The sequence below is a fragment of the Bubalus bubalis genome, chromosome 2 (genome assembly GCF_019923935.1).
Source record: "Bubalus bubalis isolate 160015118507 breed Murrah chromosome 2, NDDB_SH_1, whole genome shotgun sequence".
In the NCBI taxonomy this organism is placed as follows: domain Eukaryota; kingdom Metazoa; phylum Chordata; class Mammalia; order Artiodactyla; family Bovidae; genus Bubalus; species Bubalus bubalis.
The window spans coordinates 44,057,687-44,084,831 of NC_059158.1; the positions used below are offsets into that span (position 1 = coordinate 44,057,687).

Here is a 27,145-nt window from a genome sequence, read left to right on the forward strand (position 1 = left end):
GTGAAGAAGGCTGAGCACCGAAGAATTGATGCTTTTGAACTGTGGTGTTGGAGAAGACTCTTGAGGGTCCCTTGGACAGCAAGGAGATCCAACCAGTCCATCCTAAAGGAGATCAGTCCTGAGTATTCACTGGAAGGACTGATGCTGAAACTGAAACTCCAGTACTTTGGCCGCCTGATGTGAAGAGCTGACTCATTGGAAAAGACCCTGATGCCGGGAAAGAGTGAGGGCAGGAGGAGAAGGGGACGACAGAGGATGAGATGGTTGGATGGCATCACCGACTCGATGGACATGGGTTCGGGTGGCCTTGGGGAGTTGGTGATGGACAGGGAGGCCTGGCGTGCTGCGATTCATGGGGTCGCAAAGAGTCAGACACGACTGAGCGACTGAACTGAACTGAACTGAACTGATAAAAAGTGACAGAGCAGAAAAAGAACCAAATAGAATTTCTAGAAATAAAAAAGCTTCACATTTAAAATTCACTGGAGGTAGCAGGAGATGCATCCTAATGCTATTCTATCCCATTCTTTGAAGGATGGTTGACCCCATGACAGCCTTAACAGCCCACAAGGGGTCAGAACCTGGATCTGAAGAACACACGCTGCCCTGGAGCATCCCAGCAGAGACTTGACGCCCGAAGTGATCCCTCCCTGCTCCCGATTCCTCTTTATCTTTCTTGGAAACTTGCTACTAGAACTTGTCAAATTTGTCTTTTTCTCTTACACAGATGCTCCCTTAGAGCCTTGCCCATAATACATAACATATAATGCTTGTTGATCCCACTCCTGGGCATATTTAGGAGAAAACTCTAATTTAAAAAGATATACGCACCCCAACGTTCACAGCAGCATTATTTACAACAGCCAAGACACAGAATCAGCCTAAACGTCCATCTACACATGAATGGCTAAAGAAGGTATGGTATATAGACACAATGGAGTATTAGTCTGCAATGTAAAAGAAGGCCGTTTACAGCAACATGGATGGACTTAGAGATTATCATATTAAGTCTGAAAGAGAAATACAAATACCATATGATATCACATATTCAGAATCTAAAAAAGTGATATAAATGAACTTATTTATACAATAGGAAGAGATCCACAGATACAGAAAACAAACTTACAGTTACCAAAAGGGGTTAGTGAAGGTAGTGAGGGCTGGGGTGGGAGGAGAGACAAACTAGGAGATTGGGATTAACGCACACACACTGCTGTACCCAAAAACGACAGATAACAAGGATCTACTGTGAAAGTACAGGGACCTATATTCAATAGCTTCATAATCTATAATGGAAAAGAATCTGAAAAAGAATATATATACATACACATAGTGTATAGTGTTGGTCGCTCAGTCGTGTCCGACTCTGCGACGCCATGGACTTTTTAGCCCATCAAGCTCCTCTATCCATGGACTTCTCCAGGCAAGAAAACTGGAGTGGGTTGCCATGCCCTTCTCCAGGGGATCTTCCCCACACAGGGTCAGACCCAGGTCTTCCGCATTGTAGGCAGATTCTCTGCAGTCTGAGCCACCAGAGAAACCCACACATACATATATACATATATATATATATATATGTATATATGTATATATAACTGAATCACTTTGTTATACATCTGAAACTATCACAACATTGTAAACTAACTATACATCAATTTTTTTTAATGGTTTAAAAAACAGAGGAGAAAAGCAAGTAAAAAAAAATGCTTACTGAATGAATAAATGATTTGAGCCCACTAAAATGTTTGTGGGAGACTTCCCTGGTGGTCCAGAGAAGGAAATGGCAACCCACTCCAGTACTCTTGCCTGGAAAATCCCATGGACGGAGGAGCCTGGTAGGCTTCAGTCCACAGGGTCGCAAAGAGTCGGACACGACTGAGCGACTTCACTTTCACTTTCCCTGGTGGTCCAGTGGTTAAGAATCTGACTGCCAATGCAGGGGACACAGGTTCGATTCCTGGTCCGGGAAGATTATACATGCCACGGGGCAACTAAGCCCGTGCACCACCACTATTGAGCCCTCGAGCCGCAATTAATAAAGCCCACGTGCCCGAGAGCCTGTGCTCGCAACTAGAGAGTGGCCCCCACTGACCACAACTAGAGAAAGCCCGTGCACAGCAACAAAGACCCTGCACAGCAAAAAGTAAAATGAATAAATAAATGAATGCTTGAGGTTCACCCCTGCGCACACCTCCCTGCTGTCACGCTGCTTCGCTCTTTGCCCAGAGGTGGCCCTGCCCAAACCCAGGAGGGGCCAGAACCTCCCTTTTCACCGGACTGCAGGGCAGAAGGGAGGAGAGAAGGAAAGGTGTAAGGGCAGGGAGGACTGGACCCACACAGGAGCAGCAGCATCAAAGGCCAAGGAAAAGTCGGGCTCCGGGGGGGTTCCTACAGTAAGGGCTGTGTGCATGGGCATGAACCAGGGGTGCCAGGCACGGGGCTGGTGAGGCTGCAGACAAGAGGATATTCATTTATTAAATAAAATCAACTGACATTCCCAGAAACTGACTGTTGTTGTTTAGTCACTCAGTCGTGTCCGACTTTTTGCAACCCCATGAACTGCAGCACACCGGGCTTCCCTGTCCTTCACCATCTCCCAGAGCCTGCTCAAACTCATGTCCATTGAGTCGGTGATGCCACCCAACCATCTCGTCCTCTGTCGTCCCCTTCTCCTCCTGACTATGGTATGTAATACTCCAAAAACCACTGTGTAGAATCATCCAGGGGAGTTGGGAGATTTAAAAAAAACACAAACTCTCAGGTTCCCCCATTGACCTGGGCAGTGGGTGAAGCCTAGAGAAATGCATTTTTAAAGGCACACCCCACCCGGACCCCCAATCCCAAGCGGTTCTTCTATTCAACCAAGGTTGAAAAGCACTAGCAGGGGATTCGAGACGAGAACAGAGCACAGGGAATAAAGTTACGCAGCCACAGTTGTGCACACTGCTAAGCTCTGTATAAATCATGTAAACACCTGTTTCTAATCTTTAACATTCAGACTCATCTTACAGAAGACTGAAGACTCCACTGTGGTTACAGAAGAGAATGCAAAGCTTATTCAGCCTTAACGATGTGCAACTTAGAGGGTGCGTGGCTGGTAGAAGGTGTACACCAGGCAGAGCACTGTAGGAGCTGACGGGATGAGAAATAAAGATGTGACCGCGATACTCGGGTTTATAAAGGTGACACTGGAGAATCTACACCAGCGACAGGATGCTGCTGGGGTGGGGCAGGGGAGAGAGTGGAGGGATGGGCCAAGTGAGCAAAACTCCTGGAATAAGCACATTTGGTGACCTGGGGGAGCAAGCACAGAAATGATGCAAAGGGTGAATGGGTTTGCCTTCTCTGGTTCCACTGCCGGGGGAGGCACTGAATAGGACCACCCCAGCAGGGAGCAAATTTGCAGTCTGGATCAGAACCCACTCAGACGTCCCTTCCCTTGGCCTCAGCAATTTTGCCACTGGTCCTTCATTAAATAACCACCACCACCACCTTCATTCCTACAGCACAGTCACATCTGTACAAAGCGACGAGAGGACTTCCCTGGTGGTCCAGAGGTTAGGAATCCGCCTGCCAACGCAGGGGACGCGGGTTTGACCCCTGGTCTAGGAAGATTTCACATGCCATGGGGCAACAGAGCCTGTGCGCCACAACCACCGAAGCCTGGGCTCCCCAGAGCCTCTGTTCCCCAACGAGAGAAGCCGCCACGACGAGAGCCCCCGTGTCGCCACTGGAGAAAAGTCCGTGTGCAGCAACAAGATCCAGCGCAGCCAAAAATAAACAAACAAACCTCAGTTTTAAAAACCGTGACGAGAGACAAGGGTCTTGCAGCAACACTGTTGAGAATGATAAAGACTGGAAACAGGACATGGCCCATTGAAGCGGACTGGTTAAATAAATTACAGTGGAGCCACGTGAGGGAGAGCTGTGGCGCTGTGGCAGGGGAGGGTCAGAAATCCAGGCTGCAACCTGGGTAAACCCTGGAGCAATTAGGCGAAGTGAGACATGCCAGTCCCCAAAGAACAAATACTGTATGATTCTACTCATGTGAAGTACTTAGACTAATCAGATTCATAGAGACAGGAAGTCAGATGGTGGGGTGGGGTGAATGGGGTGTGAATGGGGAATTATTATTTAATGGATATAGAGCTTCATTTTACCAAAGGAAAAGCAGTTCTGTGGATGGACGGTGGTGACAGCTGATCAGAGTGCTTAATGCCACTGACCTGTACACCTGTACACATTTTTTTTTTTTTGGCTAGGCGGTACAACTTGCAGGATCTTAGTTTCCTGACCAGATATTGAACAGGGGCCCTCAGCAATAAAAGCACAGAGTCCTAACCACTACCACAGAATTCCCACGACCTGTACACTTTGTCATCAAAGGTCCATATAGTCAAAGCTATGGTCTTTTCAGTAGTCACGTACAAATGTGAGTTGGACCATAAAGAAGGCTGAGTGCCGAAGAACTGATGCTTTCGAATTGTGGTGCTGGAGAAGACTTGTAAAAGTCTCTTGGACTGCAAGGAGATCAAACCAGTCAATCCTAAAGGAAATCAACCCTGAATATTCATTGGAAGGACTGATGCTGAAGCTAATGCTCCAATGATTTGGCCACCTGATGTGAAGAGCCGCCTCACTGGAAAAGACCCTGATGCTGGGAAAGACTGAAGGCAGGAGGAGAAGGGGACGATAGAGGTTGAGATGGTTTGATGGCATCACCAACTAAATGAACATGAGACTGAGCAAACTCCAGGAGATGGTGAAGGACAGGAAGTCTGGTGTGCTGTAGTCCATGGGGCACAGAATCAGACACAATTTAGTGACTGAACAGTACAATACACGATACACTTAAAAATGAATAAGATGGTAAAGTTTGTGTAGCTGTTCACCACAATTAAAAAATAAATATTTTTGAAATGCTTAAAACTAGATCATCTGTAGGAACAGTTTTAACAGTTGTCCAGGAATACAGATACAAATGAGTTTTTAAAAGAAAAAAAAACGGAAAGAGAGTTCAAGATCTCTATGTACCAATATAGAAAGGTCTCCAGTAGGATCTATCCACAGCAAAACTCACAAAGTAAAAACAGCAAAGATATAGAACTGAGTATATAGAATACCACCCCAGGGACTTCCCTGGTGGTCCAGTATTTGACTGCAAGGGACGCGGCTTTGACCCCTGATCCCTGGCTAAGGAACTAGGATACCAATGCCTTGTGGGTATGGCCCCAAAAAACAATGCTACCCCAGGGTGAAAAAGGAGGGGAGTCTAAATATATGTTTGCATTTGCAAGAAGAACCACGGGGAGGACGCATAAGAAGCTGAAGAAAGTGGTTCCCCAGAGGATCAACAATGGAGATGGGCGAGGGTGTGAGAGCAAGTTCCTGAAGGATGCCTGCACAGTGTCCTGAGGTGTAACCGGATGAGTAAATTACCTAGTTAGATTCTCCAGTGGGGCTGTCCCTGGAAATGGGGACAGGAGAGGGTGGGGTGGGGGCACCAGTGCTCTCATCTGGATCCTAGAGTCTGTATTTGTATCCCTTTTATAAAAAAGAAAAAAAGAAAAGATGAAGAATAAAATTCTAAGTACCTCATAAACATATGAAAAGATGTTCTGTCTCTCTAGTAGTCAGAGGAATGCAAATTAAAACCACAGTGAGATGCCATTTCACACCCAGCTGGCTGGAAGACATTTAAGCGGGACAAAACCAGGATGGGGCTGCAGCAAGGGCACCCACAGTGCGTCGGGGGTGAGTGGGGGTGAGCCCGCACAGCCCCCAAGCAAGGCAGCGGGGCCGCTCCTAGTGAGACAGAAGAGCTTCCACCCACCGGGCTCAGCCCCCCCGGAACACACCCCGCGGGCTCAGGGAGACACGTGTGCACAGGGTGCCCACGGCAGCATTGTTGGCAACTGTCAAAAACTGCGAATGAAGTAAAGGTTCACCACAACAGAACCGAATAAAGGACTGCAGTTGGCTCACCCAGTGGAGTATTACGCAGCAACTGAACAGATGAACTACAGACACAGGGATCGATACAGATAAATCTCCAAAACAGTGCAGCACGAGAAAACTGCAGAAAGGTCTGTACAGAAGGCTACCTTTAATATGTGGGGTTGGAAAAATGGAAAAGAATACCCTACATAACTCATGCAAATGTCTCTACATATTAGTAGCAAAAGCATAAAAGCAGGTCCCTGGATGAGGTACCCCATTTTCTGAGAGTGTCTGCCTTTGGAGAGGGGGAAGACATAGCGGGCTTCTGCATAAGATGCTGTCTCTTTAAGAATGAAGAGGACCTGAAATAACCAGGACAGAAAGGATTTGAGAGAGCTCAGTCATGGGTACACGGGTGTGTGTTATTTTTCTCTTTACATGCTCTTTTTAGTAGTTGAAATGGATCTTAATAACAATACAAGTAACAATGAACCGGGCTTGGAAGATGGGCAGGGAGAGCAGAGGCCTGAAGCTGGGGGCGGAGGGCACCCAGTGTGAAGCACAGGAAGTCCCCTCATCTAGCCCCGCCCCAGCACCTGCCCCTCCTGGATGGGGTAGGTGACCCCTACCCTCTTCATGGGGTTGCCTAGCAGGGATGTGAGCGCGGAGCTTCCCAGGGAGACCGGAGGCGCGTCCTTCTGCACTGGGCCTCCAGCGCCAGCGTGGAGGAGGAGAGGGCTGTGGGACGGGCCCTGCGCAGACCCGACCAGGCGGGAGAGCTGGACTCGCGGGAGCCATAACCCGAGGCCCCCGCAGCGAAGTGGAGGCCAGGGAGGCCGGGCTGGTGCATGGTGCCCGACACACTGGGGGCGCCCGCAGCCTGGGCCTCCCGGGGCCCTGCTGGCTCTGGAAAGAATTCCCTGAGCATGTCGGGGCTTGGGACGGCCCTGGGAGGTACCAGGGCTGAGACCACAAGCAGGGAGCTAACCAGAGGCCGATGGAGGCCGGGCAGGAGCTTCACGGGTTTGGCCACCCTGTCTGGGGACCTCCAGGATCGGCAGGGGAAGGGGGAACCCGCCGCGTGGGGAGAGAGGGCGAGATGCAGCTCCCAGCCAGGGCGAGGCCCCCCAGGCGGCCTCAGGACAGGGCCACCGGCCCTGAGAGCTCTGGGTGAGTTCTAGATGCCTGCCGCGGCCCCCACACCTTGGGGGGGTCTCCCTCCAGGGCTGTTTGCGGGAGAAACACAGAACAGTGAGAGACCAGGCTCCAGGGTTGGGGGGGGGGGACCCTGGTCTCGAAGCTGGAAAGGTCTGCACCCACATCTCTCACCCCAGGTTCTCACACTCTGGCGAACACCCACCAGCCAGGGGGTCGCACGGACTCCTGTCTCAAAGGGTGGGCTTCTTCTCAGGTCCACACAGGGCCTCAGGGGGTCCAGAGGGGTCTCACCCGCCTCATCCTGACACCCAGGCCAAGGGCAGCAGGGGCAGGAAGGAGGCTGGAGGCTGAGCCCCCTGGGCGTCTCCGAGGATCACGGGGCAGCCCCCGAGGCAGTGGGGGGGGGGCCTGCTCAAGGGCTTTGGGACAATAAGGAGGAAGAGAAAGGAGGGGGCGGGAGGAGGCAAGAAGTCAAAGGAGCACTTGTTCTGCTAAGTAGAGGTTTTGTTGTCAAAAGCTGGCCCCAAACTCTGTCTCTGGGAACTCCAGGGCAAGCCTTGGTCCACCACACCCCACTGTCCGTCACCACCTCCCACCTCGCCACACAGCTGACTCCACACACGGCCACACCACCATCTTCTCTTCTCCTGTCGGCCCCAGTCACCCCCACCCGGCACAGCCCAGCCTTGGGACCCTCACCACACCCTCCAGTCCTAAGTTCTTCCCAAGAACTTGCGCGAAGCCCTCAGCCCCAGCAGAAAAGTGCAAGCTCTCCTCTTTCTGGCTCCAGGAAAGTGCCGGGCGTGCCCCTGCCCTCACCTCCGCCCCACCCGCCAACTTCAGGACCAGGGCAGGTCCGAGCTGCGTCTCCAAGCAGGTGGCTTGCACGAGCACCCTGAGACCTCCGCCTTTATCAAGAGCACGGCTGATAAAGATGAGGAACACCCGCGGTGCCGGTGGGAACCAGGGAGGGGCCCGGGGTTGGGGAAAAGGTGAGGGAGTGTGGCCAGACAGGGCTGGACAAAGGGGACACGTGGCCAGGCACGCCCCGATCTAAGAGCCCACTCAGGCACGCGATGGAAGCAGAACAGCAGATGTGGGTCCCCTGTGGCCTGGGGGGACCCCCTCTGTCTCCTCCGTACTCCGATGGACGGGCAAGGCCCCCCACCCCCTTGGCAGACAGCCCAGGAGGCCGCAGGGCCCTCTTGAATCCTGCTCCCTCCGTCAACTGCATCCCTCTTGGGACAATCCCAGCTGACCTCTCCCCAAGGAGCAGCCACGTGGGCAGACAGACGGCACCGCCCGGCGTGTCGCGGCCCGCTCCCACCCTGCCCACCACACCCAGGATCCGTCTGCCTGCCTCAGCCTCACAGGGAGTCACCACAATGACAGCTTCCCTTGCTGGGCGCAGGGGCAGCAGGATTTCAGCCCCAGGCCCGCAGGGCAGGCGGAGGAGCCCGCGGACTGCAGGGCACACAGAGCGTGGAGGCGGATGCCCAGAGTCACATGGCAGAGCCAGAGCCCACACCACAAGCCCTCTCGGGCCAGAGTCACCCATGCCGCCTGGGGCCGAGGATACAGTCACAACCGGGGCTGGGAGGAGGGTGGAGGGCAGCGGGGTCTCCAGTCCCCACACCAGGCGGCATAGAGCAGGGCTTGCAGCCTGAGCCTCCTCATGGCTGAGCAGGTCCTCAGGAAACACCCAGTCACGCAGAGAGCCTTGCGGGTGGCGGGGAGGTCAGGGGATGGGAGGTCAGGGGAGGACAGGCCCCCACGGCCAGAAGTGGGTGCGCCCCTGAGAAGTACCGCGTGCCCCCACAAAAGTGAAGACAGAGGCCACCCTGACAAGAAGGCATCCTTTGGCCGACAGGGGTTCCACAGACCACATGAGGGCTGCGGGCACCCAGCCTGACCCACCCGCTGGGCCCGGGCTGTGTCCGCGCCCAGGACTCAGCAGGGGCGCAGAGGACTCACCTCGGAACTTCTTAGGGGGGTTGTCCAGGTCACCAGCCGCGGGCTCCACCACACAGCGGTCATCCACCAACCTGCGGGATGAGGCAGCGAGTCAGCACAAAGAAGACGCCCGCCTGCCCAGGCGGCTCAGGGCACCAGGAAGGCCTCCAAAGAGACCGCGCAAGGGATGGAATGGAAGGCTGGGTTAGCAGATGTAAACTTTTATACATGGAATGGGTGAGCAACAGGCTGTTACTGAGCAGCACAGAGAACTACATTCTGGAATGGAAAAGAATGTAAAACAGAATGCATGCATGTCAAACTGAATCACCTTGCTGTACAGCAGTAACTAACACAACACTGTATATCAACTATACTTAGACAAAAGAAACCTCTCCCTCCATCACTGACGATCCCATACCATCAAGTCACCGCCTTTCCGGGCGCCACTGTTAAAAGGCGAGGTCCCCTGGGTGGGGGTAGGGGAGCCCCCACAAAAAGCACAGAGACACATGGAGTCTGCCACTGCCCTCACCTGCTGGAGCTGCGTCCTGGGGGTCTGCGGCCGGCTTGGGCTGCCACACACTGCCCACGTAACTCCTGTCATGGCCCTCAGACCCCACCCAGACCTGATGGAGGAGGGAGAGAGAAGGGGAACCGAGAGATAGAGACTCGGAGAGACAAAGAGAGACAGAAAAGACAGAGTCAGAAAGACAAACATGGTAAGAAGCACAGGCAGAAAGAGACTGAAGCAACCCGGCGAGAAACACTGATGAGACAGCAGCCTAGGGGGCAGCCTCTGGGTCTCAAAGACAAGACAAAAAACCTTCCCAGCCTCCGTCAGGCCCATTCCACACCCTCTGTCAGGCCCATTCCACACCCTCTGCTGTGGTCACCCTGGGCCCGAAATCCCTCCCCTCCATCCTGGCTGGGGTTAATCCTGAGTCTCTGGAGGACACCCACCCACCCATCCATCCATTCCCACATTTAACATTCTTCAATGCCACACAAGCCTCTAACACAATGATGGTGACGATGACGACCCACCATCTCAGAGGCCAGCTCTATCTCGGCACTTCACAACCTCCACCTCTGAATTCTTACCAACTCCCTGCAGGGGGCTAGTCATGAGCACTATTTTATAGAGAAGGAAACTGGGTTTGAACACTAATTTGTCTCAAGTCACAGAGCTAATTCCAAAGCCTCCTTCTGCTCCTCCCCTCCTTGGACTGGCCAACAAGGCCTTTTGTGATCTGACCTCCACCCACTCCCTAGCCAGCCTCACAACCTCCCTGCCCTAGCTGTGCTAAAACCTCTGGTTGGTCCCAAGGTCCCTGGAGCTCTCACCTCCACAGAGTGGTCCCAGCAGCCGCCCCTGCTCCCCTCCAAGCCCCTCCATTCTTTCATCCCTTTATCCTCAGTCCCTCCTTCCTTGGCCAGTGCCCTCCCGCCCGCCGCATCCCCTACCCACCTAGCCCTGTGTTCCCACAGCGCCGGGTCCTGGCCTCTCCCACGGCCGTGTCTCCTCTGGGGCTCCTTGTGGTGTCTAGACCATGAGTTCCCTGAGGACAGGAGCCTGGGGTTTCCCCTTAGGAATCACCAACACGACACAGTCCACAGTAACAATAATGACAGCAAGCAGGATTTTGCTTCCAATGTTTTCATATATTATTTAATTTTCTAAGTCTCCCCTGTTTTTGCAGGAGTTCCTCCATTTTGCAGGAGATACGGAGAGGGCAAATGATCCGGCCGAGGACACACAGCCAGCAAGCCGCAGAGCTGGGCTTTGAAGGCAACGGTGCAGCCTCAGGAAGGGGAGAGAAGGGCCTGCTGTGAGGACCCACTCAGACCCCTCCCCATTCCCAGCCTCCAGCTCCAACCTCTCTCCTCCACCAGCACTCGGGCCCTTGGTCATCTTGGCCACGCACGGGTTCAAAGCACGGCTTGTAAATTCACTGATAACTTCCGCCTCCACCTCCTCTGTCCCTCTTCCCCCAAACTCCAGATTCATAATCTAACCACCCACTCCACGTCTCCACTTGGATGTCCACAGGAATCGCAAATTCAGCACATCCCCAACGCGGAGCTCCTGCTCTTCTTGAAGCCCTCTCTCCATCCAGCTAATCCCTCCTTCCAATTGCCTGGTCCTCTCGCTCACCTCTCACAGCTAACCTGTGAGGAAACGCTGTGGGCTTTATCATTAAAATATATATGGAATCTGAATCTAAAGTATGACAAAAATAAACCTATCTATGCAACAGAAACAGACTCACAGACATAGAGAACAGACACAGACATAGAGACTTGCAGTTGCTGCAGGGGGCGGGGGGACGTCAGGGAGGGACGGAGAGACTGGAGTTTGGGAGGAGCAGATGCAAACTATTATATACAGGAGGGAGAGAAACAAGGTCCTACTGCAGAGCACAGGGAACTACATTCAATATCATGTGATGAAATCATAATGGAAAATAATATATATGTATAAATGAGTCACTGTGCTGTACAGCAGAAGTTAACACAACATTGTAAATCAATTGTACTTCAATAAAAATTTTTTTTATTATGTACAGAATCTGACTTTTCATCACGCCAACACCACTTGGTCCAGGCACCCAGCGGCTCTCACCTGGTATCACTGTCTCCCCATTGGTCTCCTAACACCCCTCTCACCTCTACAGCCTGTCCTCCACATAGCAGCAAAGGGATTCCTTGAAAAGGTCAGTCAAATCAGGGCAGTGCTCTGCTGGGAACCTCCAAAACCACCCATCTCAGAGGGTAAGGCAAGAACTCACAAGACCCCTTCACCTCTCACACCTCATCTCCTCCCCACCCCACCACCCCCGCCCCTGGCCCACTCTGCTCCAGCCCACCGTCCTCCTCCAGGCTCCTCAAACCTTCCAAGAGACTTGATCCCAGCTCTTCCCTCTGCCTGTCACTCTCTACCCTAGACACCTTCCTAGCTCCACCCCTTGCTCATCTCCTTCAGATCTCAGCTCAGATGACCCATTCCTGTGGCCAGGCTCCCTCCCTACCCTTTTGAAAACTGTGGACTGCTCTCTCTCTCACACTTCTCATCCCCCTGCCCGCCTCACTGTTCTCCATATCACTACTTGGCCTGCTACAGAGTTTATTTGGGGTCCTATTCCTCCCTGACCTGAGATGGAAGGTTCATGAGGACAGGGATGTGTCTGTATTGCTTCCTCCTGTATCCCCAGCACCTGGACCACCTGTCTGGCACAGAGTGGCACACTCGAAATACATACTGAGTGAATTAATCATTTTACTAGCTACTGAGGGAAGCACACGAGAAGCAAAAGATAAGGTCTCTGCCTCAGGGAGTTCAAAACCTCACTGGGAAGACAAGTCACAGACTCAGAAGAGTTCATGATCTAAGGAATACGCATGGGTGCCAACTGATGGTACCAGCTGTGGATTTTGTCCAAGAAAGGGAGAGGTCAGAGCTTGGCCAATCAGAGAAGGTGTGAGAGAAGAGGCAAGAGCTGTGCAGAGCCTTGAATAATTCATAGAATTTCCTGTAAGTCATTAGTGAATCAGATTAGCTGGCTGTCTCTTGGCAAAGCCCTGAGAGGAGGGGTTGCAGGATGGTAAGTTTGGGTAGGGGAGGGGAGGAAGTCGGGGCAGGGTTGGGACCTGGCACTGCTGGGGGTACTGGACAGCCAGAGGGCATTATGGAAGTCAGGGCAACCGAGAGAGGCTGGGGTACCCCCACAGCCTCCATCTTGACCAGTGCATAAGGCCCTGTAGAGGCCATCTCCCCAGAGACTCCCAGTCTGAGAAAAACCCATCCTCACCTCATAAACCCTCCATACCCCCCTTGGAAACTGTCTGGGTCACACGTGCAGAAAAAAGGACATGCAAGTTTGGATGCCTGGCGTGCTTTTCCTAATCCCCCTGGCACAAATGTGCCTGGTCATCATGTGGATGTCCTTCTGTCCCCGCCCACTCTGGCATAGCTTCTGAAGCCCTGCTGTCTCCAACTGAGCCCCTCCCCAGTGCCCAGTGGTTTACAGAGCAGAGCACATTTGGGGAGTGCAAGTTGAAGCCTCTTAGAGAAGGGGAGGGGTTGGTCAGGAGCGGAGCTTGGCCTCCAGCAGAGCTGCAAGCAAGGTCAGAAAGGAAAACATCCCAGATCGGCAGCCAAGAGGGGACAGGAATGGTCTGTATGGGCGACCAGAACAGAGAAGCAAGCCATGTGGACCATGAAATAAAAAAGGCACGGGGCTCCAGGAAGGCATCAGGAAAACAGACAGGGACTTTCAGGACTTCCTCCGGGACCCAACATCCCACTCCCTCCCTTCTCCAAGTGCGGGTCCTGGATGAGCAAAATCAGCACAGCTTGGGAACATTCCGCACCCCTCCCCTGCAGCCTCTGAGGGATGGCACCTCGCCCTCCCCATCATTTCATTTCCCATCTGGAGGGCAGCCCTCCACCAAGCCCGTAGGCAAAGAGGGCAGCCAGCGGCAGGGTGTTTAGGAGGTCCCAAACTGCCCCGCAGCGCGCCCGCGGAAGTCTCCCCTCCGTCCCTCAGAAGCTCCTCCTCAGGACGGAGGCATCCCAAGAAGGTGCTATCGGGCGGGCGGGGAAGGGAGGGGTGTCCCGTGAAGCTGTTAACAGATAAGCGGGAAAGCCCTTATCGGACGGGCTGCGGAGAGAAAGACCCGAGACCAGAGGGAGGAGCGAGGGCCGGGACTTCCGACAGCTAAGTTTCGATGGAGTGGGAGCCTCAGAGGGCGCGGGCGAGACTTCCGAGCTTCTGGGTAGAGCGAGAGGCGGAGAGGTGGTCGCCGAGCCCCGCGCAGAAGCCCCCTGAAGCCCCGCCCCGGCCCGCCGAGGCCCCGCCCCCGGTTCGCCGAGGCCCCCCTGAAGCCCCGCCCCGATCCGCAGAGGCCCCCTGAAGCCCCACCCCGGTCCACCGAGACCCCCTGAAGTCCCGCCCCGGCCGATGAGGCCCCGCCCCGGCCGGCGAGGCCCCGCCTACTCGCGGAGGCCGCAGAGCGCTCCCGGCCAGCCCCGGCCCCGCCCCCGCCGCGGAACGAAACTCGCCTCCCCGCGTGCGGCCGTAGCCCCAGCCGCGTCGCGGAGGGAATGCGAGCGCGGCCTCGCCCCGGCCTGCCTCCCACTGCAAGCCGCCGCCAGGACGCTGGGCCCGGGCCAGGCTCGCCCGGGGGTGGCAGGAGGCGGGCGCGAAGAGGTGGGGACGAGCCGCCAGCGCCCGCGCTTTCCTCCCCAGCCAGGGAGCCCGCGGGGGGCGGCCCCGGGGGAGCCCTTCCCACTGGTGGCACCCACATCCCGGCCGTACCCCCCCATTCTCCCTCAAGGTGGGGGCATCTGTGTGGACTGTACTAGTCTGGTCACAGGTGTCCGGCTTCCGATGCGCACCTGGCGCCGTAACCAGAGCCGGGCTCTCCTGGGAGAAGCTGCCCCTCGCTTCCCCGTCCCCTCCCCGCCTGGGCGCCTCCATCCCCGTCCAAGGGCTGGGGAATGGCCTACTCCCGCCCGCGCTCAGCCAGCCCTGTTATCTCTGCTCCCCACCCCACCCCCCCGCCCCGCCCCCGCGTCCTGCCACATCCAAGGCCGGCCGCACCTCCGCTCCTGTGAGTTCCCTGTCCGTCCCCAACAACTAAAGTGGGGGGGGGGGCGCCTCAGCCAAGATCACTTTAGAAGAACCGACGCTCCACTGTGCAGAACACGTTTACTTTATAAATCGTTTCTACACCTAGTACCTCATCCCATTCTTACCACAGTCCAGTAAGGTTCACAGAGTTAAAGGAACCACCTGGTCCACGCAGCTGGTAGCTGATGGCACTTGTACAAATAGGTCTCCATCTGTCCCACAAAACTGTACTGCGAAGGGATGATGTGCTGGGTGTGGTCCCCACCTTCTGGAAGCTCCTGTCCACCATGCTGAGTCCTGTGAGAACAGGAGCTGCGTCCTACACTCTCGCCAACTGAGGACAGTGGGAGACACAAGATGGGTCTGAGCTTGCACCTTGCAGGGCCCAGGAGGGATCAGCAGGGTGGGCAAGGGGAGGGGGTGAGAGGAGAGGGAGGGTCCGGCAGCAAGTCGGTGGGCAGGCCTGCCCTGGACCCTCTGAACAGGAGCTAGTGGACAGCTCTGCTCTAGAAGGATGTGGAGGGCGCTGCCCTGAAAATGCTCCAGGGCCTGCACCCCAAGACCTTGGGAAGGAAGAGAGAAAGGCAGATGCATCCAGGGGCATAGGCCCCATTCTGCCCAGGGTGGACTTTGAGATCAGGTGGAAGCCGTGGAAAAGGTAGTGGGGCGGGTCGGTGCTGCCAGGAAAGATTAGATAAGGAGGAGGAGCTAGAAGTGGTGCAAGTGACTATCAGAGAAGCAGCTGAGGAAAGGGCCTGCAGACTGGAGAGACCCCCAAGGGTCCCTAGACAGCCCCTCCCTGGTCTAGCCTGGGAAAGAGAGGTGCAGGGGGAGACCAAGGAGCTCAGGCCGCACGGTTAAAGGAACAGCCAGTTCCAGACCCCAGATCTCCTGACTCCCCAGCCAAGGGCACTGGCCACCACCCCACAGATCTAGGCCAGACCCACGGTAGGCCATTCCCAAAGCAGGCACTGTCAGAACACTGGGATCGACTGGTGGTGGATGGAGGCCTTGGATTCCCCCTCCCCAAATACTCAGTCACATCCACTGGTGTGGGTGGGGAGGAATGCTGGGCAAGTAACCCAGGTTCACTGGCTGGGATCCCTGGCTCATCAGAGAAAAGCAGTCCACTTCTGCATCCTTGCAGAAAAACACCCATAAACCTGACCTCTACACGTCTTTCTTTACCAAGGATCCACCCTGAGCCACCGAAGGGACCAGAGTATATGGACTTTAAAATAAGCATGGCTCATCCTTTCAGAGAACTTATGTCTAGAAAGGACAGCAAGCCACATACTCACGCTCTTGGGGAAGCCCAAGAGTCTCCCCAGCAAGGAACAGAGGCAGCAAATGTGATTAAACCTGACCAGACAGAAATAAAGACCCTTGGCCAAGGCACAAGCTTTCAGAGTGCTGCCTCTGCCCACAGGCCTGGATTTCTGGCTCTCAGGGGTGGGTGGGCTCTGGCAAGTCCTGGGGTCTCTATTAGGCCAAGGAGAAGAGGGACAGGGAGCAGGAGAGACAAGAGAGCTGAGAAAAGGCACAGAAGACAGGCAACCCTGGGCCACCCAGCCCACCCCCAGGCCTCTCTCCTGTGCTCCATCCAGGGCATGGGCTCTGGGCCCGTCCAACCTGCCTAATAACAGAGGCTGGAGGGGCCTCCGCAGGGGAGCCCCGAGGCCTAGGCCACCCAGCTTCAGACCCTGCGGGGCAGCCCTGATGACTCCACAAAGGGAGACTGTCTACAGCCTCCCCATCAGGGTGAGGAAGAAAGAAATGGGAGCAGGCGCTGCTTCAGATTAAAGGAGACTCCGGAGGCATTGTGAATCAAATTAACACATGGACCTTGATCAGATCCTAATTTAAAGACACCAGTGGTCGAGGCCAGACTGAGAACAACGGAGTGGCTTGGACTATGGATCCAGCATTGGATGCTATTCGGAAATTACTAACTGGTGTGATGACAGGACTGCGGTCACACAGGAACACAGCCTATTTCTTAGGAATGTAAATGAAGGATGTAGAGGCGAAAACATGCACTGCATGTAATTTACCATGAAACACTTCAATAAAAAAATAAGCACAGTAAGTATGGCAAAATGTAAACAATCACTAGGTCTCAGTTCAATTCAGTTCAGTCACTCAGTCGTGTCCGACTCTTTGCGACCCCATGAATCGCAGCACGCCAGGCCTCCCTGTCCATCACCAACTCCCGGAGTTCACTCAGGCTCACGTCCATCGAGCCAGTGATACCATCCAGCCATCTCATCCTCTGTCGTGCCCTTCTCCTCCTGCCCCCAATCCCTCCCAGCATCAGAGTCTTTTCCAATGAGTCAACTCTTCGCATGAGGTGGCCAAAGTACTGGAGTTTCAGCTTTAGCATCATTCCTTCCAAAGAAATCCCAGGGCTGATCTCCTTCAGAATGGACTGGTTGGATCTCCTTGCAGTCTAGTGGTGGATATATGTGTTCTAAATAATTCTCTCCTTTTTTTTTTTTTTGCAGCACTGCGAGACACGAGGGACCTTAGTTCCCCAACCAGGCATCGAACCTGTGTCCCCTGCACTGGAGTGTGGCGTCTTAATCACTCGACCACTAGGGAAGTCCCTTTCCCTGCTTTTATAAATTTTATGTATGCCTCCAGATGGTGGTAAGGGGTCAAAGGGACAGCACAGACCAGAGCTGTAAATACTTGGGAAAGTCCACCCATTGCCAGCAGCAGCAGCAGCATCTCTGAAACACAGACCGAGTTCTCCCTCTCATGACCTGTCACCCCCGTCACCCTATTTCTAGACTCAGATCCTGGAAAGCTGGCTCTCCTGCAGGCTGGAGGAAGGCGGTGATGGCTGGCTGGCTGGCTGAGTGATGGGAGAGGGATTTGTGAACCAAATATGCACAGGTGTCTGCCTCAAACACCTGCAGCTGCCCCTGGGCTAAGATTTATGTTCACTGTCTCTTCTGGCTCTGCCCACGTGCCAGCCAAACAAATATGCACCTTTACACTGATCATTTCACTCCCCTACTCAGTCCCCAGCCAGGAGTCCCCACAGTCTTATCTCCCCAAGTGCAATGTGTACCCCCTCTCCAAGCCCCTGTCCCACCACACCCCAGGTCCACTGTGTTGTCAATACCCAGCCTCATTTCTGCCCTCGTGTGGAAAATCTTGCAGCCTCTTCTCCAGTAGCCTTGGCGGACTCCTGCTGGGTCACCCCCCACCTCCCCAGGGGTCCGCCACGCAGAAGGCTGCAGGTACAAATGCTGGGAACCACCGCCACCCTGGGCGGGACCAGGGTGACACACGTGGGGGCTCGGAGCTGGGGCCTGTGATGAACTTACTGGAGATCTGGGCCCTGCTCTCCTCCCCTCCCCCCACAGGCCTCCCTGCCTCCTCTCTCACAGCCCCCACTTCCAGGGAGGAGCCCCCCAGCACCACACGGGTGAAGCGTGGTGAGCAGGCCTGGGGGTGGACTGCAGGAGATATCTGCTCAGGAGTAATCGAAACACAGACGCCTCCCCACAAAGGAAGGACAGAAAGCTGTCGTGACCCCACCCTGAAATCCAGCATATCACCCCACCCCCAGCCCAAGCCTCTGCCCCACCCACCCACAGCCTCACCGGGCCAAGAAGGGGAGGGGAGGGGACCTGGGTCAGGAATGTAGGGCAGGGCAGAGCAGGAGCAGCTGGCTTTGGCAGGATTCTTTTAGAGCCCAGGAGGAGCAAGCAGCTAGGTCCCTGGAGCCCCAGGCTGGACCTTGGAGCTGATTCTGTCCTTGGGCCACCCCCAAACTGACTCTTCTCCACTGCAGCCCTCCCCATCATGGCCACCACGTCCAACCTAGCCCAGCCCGGAGGGCAGAGACTGGCCCTACTCCCCACACCCCTAGTGCAATCCTCTCAGACTCGTGATGTGAAGTGAGCATCCCTGGGGCACTGGGTCCCAGCTTCCTCCTCCTCCTCCACCACCACCTCCACCGCCAGAGTTAGAGAGAGCCAGCAAGGGAAAAGATGTGCCTGGGCATTCCTTGGTGGTCCAGAGGAAAGGACTTCACACTCTCCCTGGTGAAGGCCTGAGGTTCAATCCCTGCTCAGGGAACTAAGATCCCACAAGCCACTCAGAACAGAAAAAAAAAAAAAAAAGGTGTGCCTTCCCTTTGATCCTGGACTTCCACTTCGGGGAACCTGTCCCAAGAGGATAACTGGACCAGTTGGTGTTCTGGCATGTATGGACTAGGATGTTCAGTGAAGATTGTGTAGAATAGCAAGAAATGTACAGACAAGCCAAATGCCCAAGACTAGAGTTGCTTAAATAAGTGAGGTACATCATGGGAAAAACACAGCTTAATGTATTCTCCCCAAAAAGCCAGCATACAAAGCCAGATGTGCAGTTTGACCATTTTGTACATGTTTATTTGTGGGTGCATAAAAGACTAGAAAGTCCATATAGAGGCTGTCAAGATAATCACAGTGGTATTACAGATAACTTTTTATTTTAGTTTTTCAAGTTTTCTCCATGGAGCATATATTATTTTTTAATCAAGAAAAAACAGTATGGGAATCCCCTGGTGGTCCAGTGGTTAGGATTTGGCACTTTCACTGCCGGGGCCTGGGGTTCTATCCCTGGTAGGGGAAATAAGATCCTGAAAGCCATGGAGCACAGCAAAAACAAAAAAGTTTTAATTAAGAAAGGAAAAAAAATATATGTATTTTCCCAAAAACAATGGGCTGTATGGATTGCTCTAGAGGAGGCTGAGACCCTAACTTAGGGCACAGGACAGGGTAAGTCCAATGTCTCATTCCAGTGAAATCACAATTAAATGAAAGCCAAGGGCAGTTCGGACATCTGCCCATGGAATTCAGTCTGCATGGGAAGGCCAGCGCCCCCTCCTGGAATTACCCGTGTCTCAGAGACTTAAGACTCAACGGGCTCTTAGGGACCATTTCTCCGGGCTCTCCACTGTACAGACTAGAACAGGCCGGACTCTGTCTTGGTTACTGACTCCCCAATGACTAGAATTGTGTCTGGCACATAGTAGGTGCCCATTAAATGTTTGCTGAATGACTTAGTGAGGTCTGATGAAAACTGAGATGGGCTTCCCAGACCAAGGAGCAGGCCTCAGACCCCACCCCTTCAAGCGTTAATACAGTTGGTCTGACATGGGATGCTGGAACTGGGTTTTTTTTTAAAGACACACAGGGATTCTCAGATGCAACAGAGCACCGCAGAGGACAATCATGGAGATAGAAACACTCTGAGAGGCAGGGCCTTGCCAAAATCACCCCTCCAGTTAGAGACAAAGCAGGTCCTGACCCTGAGACCCGGGGCTTCCTCCACATTGACCTCCACCTTCCTGGGTCCTGACCTCCAAGGCCCACCCTCCTGGAAAAGCAGATCACACCCCCCGTGATCACCGAGCCCTGAGTGACACACATCCAGAGGCCCTGACCCCAAGTGGTGCTCCAAGGCCCAGCCATAGGCAATCTGACCCTTCCTGGGCACTCAACTGCATGACCTAGTCCACCCACACTCCCCAGCTTACTGAAAGGGTCTGGGGGCCCCTCCTCTGGGCACTCAAAGTAGACCCTCAGGGAACTGCATGTGAGACCCAGGGGGCCCATCCCGCACTCGGGGCCAGTTCCCCACAGCCACTGCCAGAAGCCACCGTATATCCTTGGCGGGCAGTGGCCTCGCTCCACCTCTGCTGCCTCCCACCCAGGGGTGGCGGGGGGAGCGGGGGCACAAGGCAGTGTCCCGGCCATGCACTCCTGCCAAGGACACGCATGGGCCTGCTCTCCCTTCCTGCCCAAGGTTTCAGCCTGCTCTGGGATCCACTCCCCAGACCCCTCCCGTCCTTCCAACCCAGAGTTAATGTACAATCCTCACCAGGAGCTCTAATTACCCAGGCGGCTCTAATTGGCCTCCTCCACTTGGCTCACAGAGCCCGGCTGGAATCTGAAGGCTGCCCCAGACTCCCTCCTCCACCAGTGCCTGCACTTCCCACATCCCAGCTGAGCAGCCTCACTGGCCACCAAGGCTGCCCTTGTCTTCACCAAATTCATTTCCTCCAGCCCTCACTGGGCACCTCTTGGGCACCAAGCATTGGGATCGCCTGGGAACTCAATCAAATCACCCTCCAGGGTTTGCAGATATGGGCACCAATAGCCAGGGTGAAGGGGACCAGAGCTGAGGATGGAGGCAGAAAGATTCCAGCAAGGATGGAGCAAAGGGAGAATCACAGAGAGTGATGCTTCTCTTTTAGACACCAAATGTCTAAATTTTAGGCTCAAAATGCAGATTCTGATTTAGTAGTACAGGCTCGGGTGTGAGATTATGTATTTTCTAACAAACCTCTCCGTGATGCTGATGCTGCTGGGCCAAGGACCACACTTCGAGTGGCCATGCTTTGTGGTGTTCAGAAATCATTCTTCCCTTGAGTTTGGCTCTGAGCATGTGCCCAGCACAGTGCGGGAATGGATGAATGGGGTACTTAATCAGTCAGTCCTGGCAGAGTGCCCAGCATTAGAAGGCCCTACAGAGAAACCTCCAACTAATCACAAAGCGTCAAACAATACAGTTAACATCGGAGAGGAACTTGTACAAAGTAGTTTGAAGCACAAGGGAAAAGGGGTTAATTCTGCCCTGGTTGGGGGGGGGGTGTGAGTGGGGGGCTGGATCTCACAAAGGAAGCGCTTTGCAACACAGGAACAAAGGTAAAGAGACAGGCCAAGGTTCCAGGAATCTCAATCCAGGTGGTGCATCGGGGGTGTGAAGAGGAGGTGAAAAAAAAAAAGACAATTAATTTGGGGCCAGCACATGCCGGTGCTAGAATGCCGTCTGGGAGGGCGGGCGTGCAGGCGTCGCGGCAAGTTGGGTGCTCTGGGAACCGGCCCCTGGAGCAGAAGCGCTCTGGCAGTCACAGGCCCAGCCTCGGAATCAGATTGGCGAGCAGGAGGCTGCTTCCTGGGGCAGGAAGGGCTGGGGCGGGAAGGAGCTGTGTTAGGAAGCAATAGAGGGAATCCCTGGCAAGGGCATGAGGCCCCTGTGAACGGCAGGAGGAGACATTTCCCTTGGACTTCCCTGGTGGTCCAGTGCCTGGGACTCCGCGCTTCCACTGCAGGGGGCGTGGTATGGGTCCCTGGTCAGAAAACTAAGATCCCACCTGCCAGACAGTGCGGCCCCACCAAAAATTTCCCTTGATTCTGTTAGACGTCACAGGTGCTGAAAAAGCCCTCTTGGGGGCTTAGCCCTAACACTGGGCAACAGAGAAGATGGTCATTTCTCCAAAGCCCTGGGCCTGTCCAGACAGCAGAAAGGAGGCTTCCACCATCTGCCACACCCTCTGCTCCTTCCCTTGGTTATCAGAGGTGTTGACTCCGTGCCAGCCGGGCAGTCTGGCTAGAGGGGCAGTCCGAGAGTCGTTGCTCTCTGAGGGAGGTCAGCTTACCGTGCCCTCACCCACTCCCATCCTCTGGGAAACCGAACAAGAGAAGAGACTGGCGGGGAGAGGTCGAAGGGCTGGGGAGTCCGCATCTGAACGGGGAGGGGGCTAGGAAGGCCTGGAGGTGCTGAGATAACGTTTGAGGTATGCTAGAATTCCCAGTCCACATCCCCCTTTGGCTGACTCAGCCCTCCCGCCCTCGAGATCTTTCCCACACGACTAAAGCTAAACTCCCAACAAGACATCAAGGGAGCCAGGTGACTCCCACCTCCTGAGCTCAGGGTCAGCTGGCCCTGGGCTGAGGGTGCCAAGGCGGTCCTCCAAACCCCCGGGGAGAAGGCACCTTGTAGCCAGTTGGCGTCGAGATGAGTTGGGTCAGCAGAAGAGGGTGGGTGCATCCTAAACAACCGCTGGGTGTGGTAGATGAGACCATTTAACACAAGTCCGCAGACCGTAAAACGTGACACAGGTAACAGGCCCCACCCTGGGGCTGGAGAGGTGCAAGAGCCACTCTCCCCTCCGCCCCAGCGACTCACTCAACTGCCCTTCGGAAGATAAACCCATTTCCTCTCATTCTTTCCCTGCCCTATGCCAGCTCCGGGCCTGGCCCTCTCCAGGGACGTGAACGGATTCCTTGCTCGTCCAGACCCTGTGGGGTGGCGGCCAGAATTAATTAATGTTTGCAAAGTGCTCCAGAGATCCTGGGACCAGGGACCCAGGGGCGCCAGATGAGCTGCGCAGGAAATTGCCAGGGAGAGGCGGGGAGAAGGGGCCGCCTGGAAGGAGAGGGCGGGGAAGAGACTCCTAGAGACAGGGAACAGGGCAGGAGAGAGCTCGGAGGAAAAGGTGCGACCCTCCGAAGGTGCGGCAGGTCTGTAACTAGACGGCCCCGGGCTCCTGGCCCTCCCGTTCACCATCACCACCACCACGATTCCGCCTCACTCCAGAGTCGGCCACGTCCAGGCCCGGATGCCTGTCCCCGACTAACGCCACGGCCACCCACCTGCCTCCCCGCACAGGGACCACCTGCAGAGGAAGTCCCAGGCCCCCCCTCCTCTGGGGAAGAAAGGCAAGCGTGCAAGGGTGGAGGCTTCGCGAAGGGGGCGCCTCCTGCCAACACAGGCGGGGCGCCCGACTCCTACCTAGGCAAATATTTCACTTCCTTTCTCTAAAAGAAGGAGGCGAGCCGCTCCCCTGTTCCTTGAAGCTGGGGGACGACCAGGTCCCCTGACGGCAGGAGGCAGCAGAACGCACGCAAACGGCACCGGGGCCCACCGCGCCCCCTCCCCGCCCGCGCCCCCCTCGAACTCGGCTCGCTCACCCCAAAGTGCTGATGAAGCCATTGACGGAGCCCTCGGCGTACAGGGAGACGATGTCCCCGATGTGGAGGAAGCTGGACATCTCGCTCATGGCTGCGGCCCTCGGGGGAGCAGGGGCGGTGGAGGCGCCCAGGGGCGCGCGACCAGGCGCGGTGCGGAAAGCGGAGACGACCCGCGAGGCCGAGCGGGGCGCGCCCCCACCTCGGAGCCGGGCGCTCGGCGCGGCCGGGGCGAGCTGGTGGCCCCCGGAGCGGAAGGCGGTGCGGCGCGGCCGGGGAGCCGGAGGTGGCGTCCGGGTGAGGAGGTGCCCGCGTCTCGGCACACCCGCCACCCGCCCGCCCGGCCCGGCCCGCGCCTACCTGCGGCGCAGAGGAGCAGGAAGTCTGGGGCAGCTGCACACACATGCAAATCTCGCCCGGGAGGCGGGGAAGCCACACCCCGCCCCCCCGGCCCGCCCGCCGGCACCCACGTGCGGCGGCCCGCCTCCCGCGCCCCTCGCGCGTCCGGGCCCAGCCTCCTGGACGCCAAGGCGGCCGCCGGCCCCGCGCGATCCCGACGGCTGCCGGGACAGATTTCCAGCTCTGGCGAGTCCCCGGCCAGCCTCCCGGAGCCGCCATCCCTGGGAGGCCCAGAGGGAGCTCTCCGCCCTCGAGGTTCGCCGAAACGTCTACTCGGCCCTCGAGTCGCTGAGGGCTGGGCGGGCGGCCGCGAAAGGGGGAGCCCGGGCGCCCCAACGCGCGCTCCCTTAAACCGCGCCCGGAGGACGTGCCCAGGAGCGCCCTGGCTGCGGCCGCCCTGCGGCCACCGCACCGTCTCCGCTCCCAGCTGAGAGCCGTCTTGCGCGGAGAGGCGCGCTCATTCCTTCGCAGAGCACATCGGGATTCATTTTTCTTAACGTAAAAAGCCTTTCCATTGCACAAAAGAAAGTGCTAGGGCTTGGAGGGGAAATGAAGCAATGGGGTGGGTTTTGTTTTTTTCTCGCCGCATTCCTGTGTACAAAGAGATCCAACTTCCGAATCAGTTCAGCCGCTCCCTCTCCAGGAGTTGGCTCCGAAACTCCTGGCTTCTTCTGTCTTTCTTTTCTTTTAAGGGGGGAAGGAGGGGGGCAGGAGTGAAAACTACCTTCGCTGGTTAATTGCGCACCCGAGCGCCAACAAGGACCAGACCAGCGCCAGCCCCCCGCCCCGCCCCCCCCTCCCCCGGGAGTGACCCGCTACGGTGTAGCCGCTGAGCAAAATTTTGTTCATCAAGCCCTCCCCTCAAACGCCCGTCCCCAGCTCGCCTGCTTTCTGTTCTGTCCCCTGGCGCTGCGGTGTTTGCTTCCTAGTCCTTTTATTTTAGCTTCTGGGATAGAGTGCCCAGTGCCACCCATTCGATCACGTTTACTCCCTTCCGACACCCCCACCCTGACTTCCTGGGAAGGGGGAGGCTTATCCCTGGGCGATAGGGAGGAGGGGGCTGAGGATTGAAGCTGGGGGTTGGAGGTGGAGAGAAAGACCCCGGAAGGATGACCTACGAGGAGCCAAGAGACAGCTGCTGACCCAGGGGGAGAGAGTGAGGAGCCCCTGGACCTGTGGCTTTTTCACAAAGACCCCTAGAATGTGGGAGAGGAGGACGCCTCCAGGATTGCTGAGTTCAGTGTTTTCCAGTCTTTTCACCAGGGCCCCACAATAGCAAATCAATTTTATCTCAGACCTGTCGGCACCTTCATCTATATATAAGCAAAACAATAGTTTCACAAAACAATACTTACCCTTATGACCTGTGATTGCACTCTGATATTTTCTGTTCTATTTGTTTTGTTTCATTTTGTTTTTTAATACTGATTGTGAACCACTAAATTGCTCTGTTAAATGTACCAAATGAGTTGCAAATTGCAGTTGGAAAGACCTCACCCTGGCCACTCTGCCAAAAGGAGATGAGCAAATCCTGGAGAAGGAGAAACCAACCTCTAGGTCACACAGCCCCATACATAGCAACTGGAACCAGCAACCCAGCCCTTGACCCCCAGCTCCTGACCGCCTGGCTCAGTACTCTCTCCAGGGCCTGGGGCTACACTGGAGCCTCAGCTGTCTGTCCCCGGAGCCCAGCTGGGAAGGGCCAGCCCCTGAAACAGCTTCACTTGCTCCCAGAAGTCAGGACTCCACTGCATTTCCTGCAGACAGAGAGGAAACATACGCATTTGTTCCACAAGCATTTATCAAGGGCCCACTTGTGCTGGGCCCGTTGCCTAGTCCCCTGCCCCAGACAGTGATGATGAAGAGGAGTGCGCTGGAAACACCCGCTCCAGCGGCTTTACTCTGGACGTGTGCCTTCCTTGCCCCAGCCACATCCGAGGGTCCATGTCCTTCCTCTCCTAAGATTCAAATGGAGGGTTCCATAACTCGGCCAGGGTCTGACAGCCCGGAAGTGGAGGTCAGGCCTATCTTGCCCAAAGCACCTGCCATTGGTTCCCCCTTCACCCCCAGGTCAGAAGTACTCTGATCCTCTGTTCCTCCACCAACCGGGAGCACTCAGAGGTGGGGAGAGCAACCGCCATCTGGCTGAGAAGCCCTGGGAGGGATGCCCCGGCAGCCTCCTGCCACACACACACTGCCTCTGGGTGCTCCTCTGGACCACGGCACCCATCCCGTGTTCCCAGAGGAGACACCGCTGGGCTTCAGACCCCACCCCCCCACCCCCATCACCTGCCTCTTAGAAATCATCTCCACTGGAAGCGCTTTTATGCATCTGGGTTCTGAAGTAGAGTTTGTTTAAAGAAAGGTTCAGTTGGTTAAAAAATAATAAAATGTAAGAAACTGATGATACAGCTGCAGTGAGTTCACGCCCCCCTTGTGTTTCCTCATCACCCACATGATCAAATCTACAGGACTCAGCTCAGCACACCAGACCCTGTCTCCCCACCCACCCCTTGGCAGGCACAAAGGTTGCTGCTCCAGAATGGTGCTGTGAACTGCGCAGGCTGATTCTCATGGGCCTGGGATCGAGGCCCAGTTCTGCCACTTTTCCAGAGGCTGGTCTCCCAGCCTCCATTTCCATACGTTAAAGGGGGAGGATACCATTCCAACACGTGGGGGCAGTGGGATAAAGCACAGCACCACCACCCCCCACCCACCCCCAGTTAAGAAGGACCGAGTGCGTTCAACCTCATTTCCCCAGGACCACATCCACTCCCACTCCACCACTCCCTGCTTTCTATTCCCACAGTCAGAAGGAACTCTCCTTCCTTGATACCCAGAGCAGCAATCTTTTAAGTCTTATTATGAAATATTTTCAGAAATAAGATTACATTTAAAATAATACATCGAAAAGAGAGTTAGTGCCCTATACCTATCCTCCAACTTTGTCAAATCTTCATATTTTGCAAAATTTAGTTCCAACATATATTTTTTTTAACTAAACAATTCAGTTAAAAAATGAAAAAATAAATTCAGTTGAGGTTCCTTACATGGGTGCGTGCGTGCTGAGTTGCTTCATTGTGTCCGGCTCTTCGCAACCTTGTGGACTGTAGCCCGTCAGGCTCCTCTGTCCCTACATACACCTCCCCATCTACCCCGGGCCCTGCCCCAGCTCTCCCTTCCCCCTCCAGAGAGAACCCTGATTTGGGAATACTGTTTCCTGCAGTTTTCACACTTGAACAGGTACAGATGCATCCATAAAAAACGTATGCTATCTCTCCACAGGGCTTTACATTCTGAGTACAT

General features: G+C 55.3%; 1 protein-coding gene across 2 annotated transcripts in view; it reads right to left on the bottom strand.

Annotated features, from left to right (window-relative positions):
* ITPR3 (inositol 1,4,5-trisphosphate receptor type 3) overlaps positions 1 to 23,690 on the bottom strand; it is a 68,274-nt gene extending 44,584 nt beyond the window's left edge. For both annotated transcript variants that reach the window (XM_025271569.3, XM_044931257.2), the window contains exons 1-2: positions 23,444 to 23,690; positions 9,073 to 9,143 (exon numbers count right to left, since the gene is read on the bottom strand). In XM_025271569.3, coding sequence (XP_025127354.2) covers positions 9,073 to 9,143; positions 23,444 to 23,532 — 160 coding nt within the window. In that variant the 5' untranslated portion in view covers positions 23,533 to 23,690. The remainder of the gene's footprint in view (positions 1 to 9,072; positions 9,144 to 23,443) is intronic.
* Between the last annotated feature and the right edge of the window lie 3,455 nt (positions 23,691 to 27,145).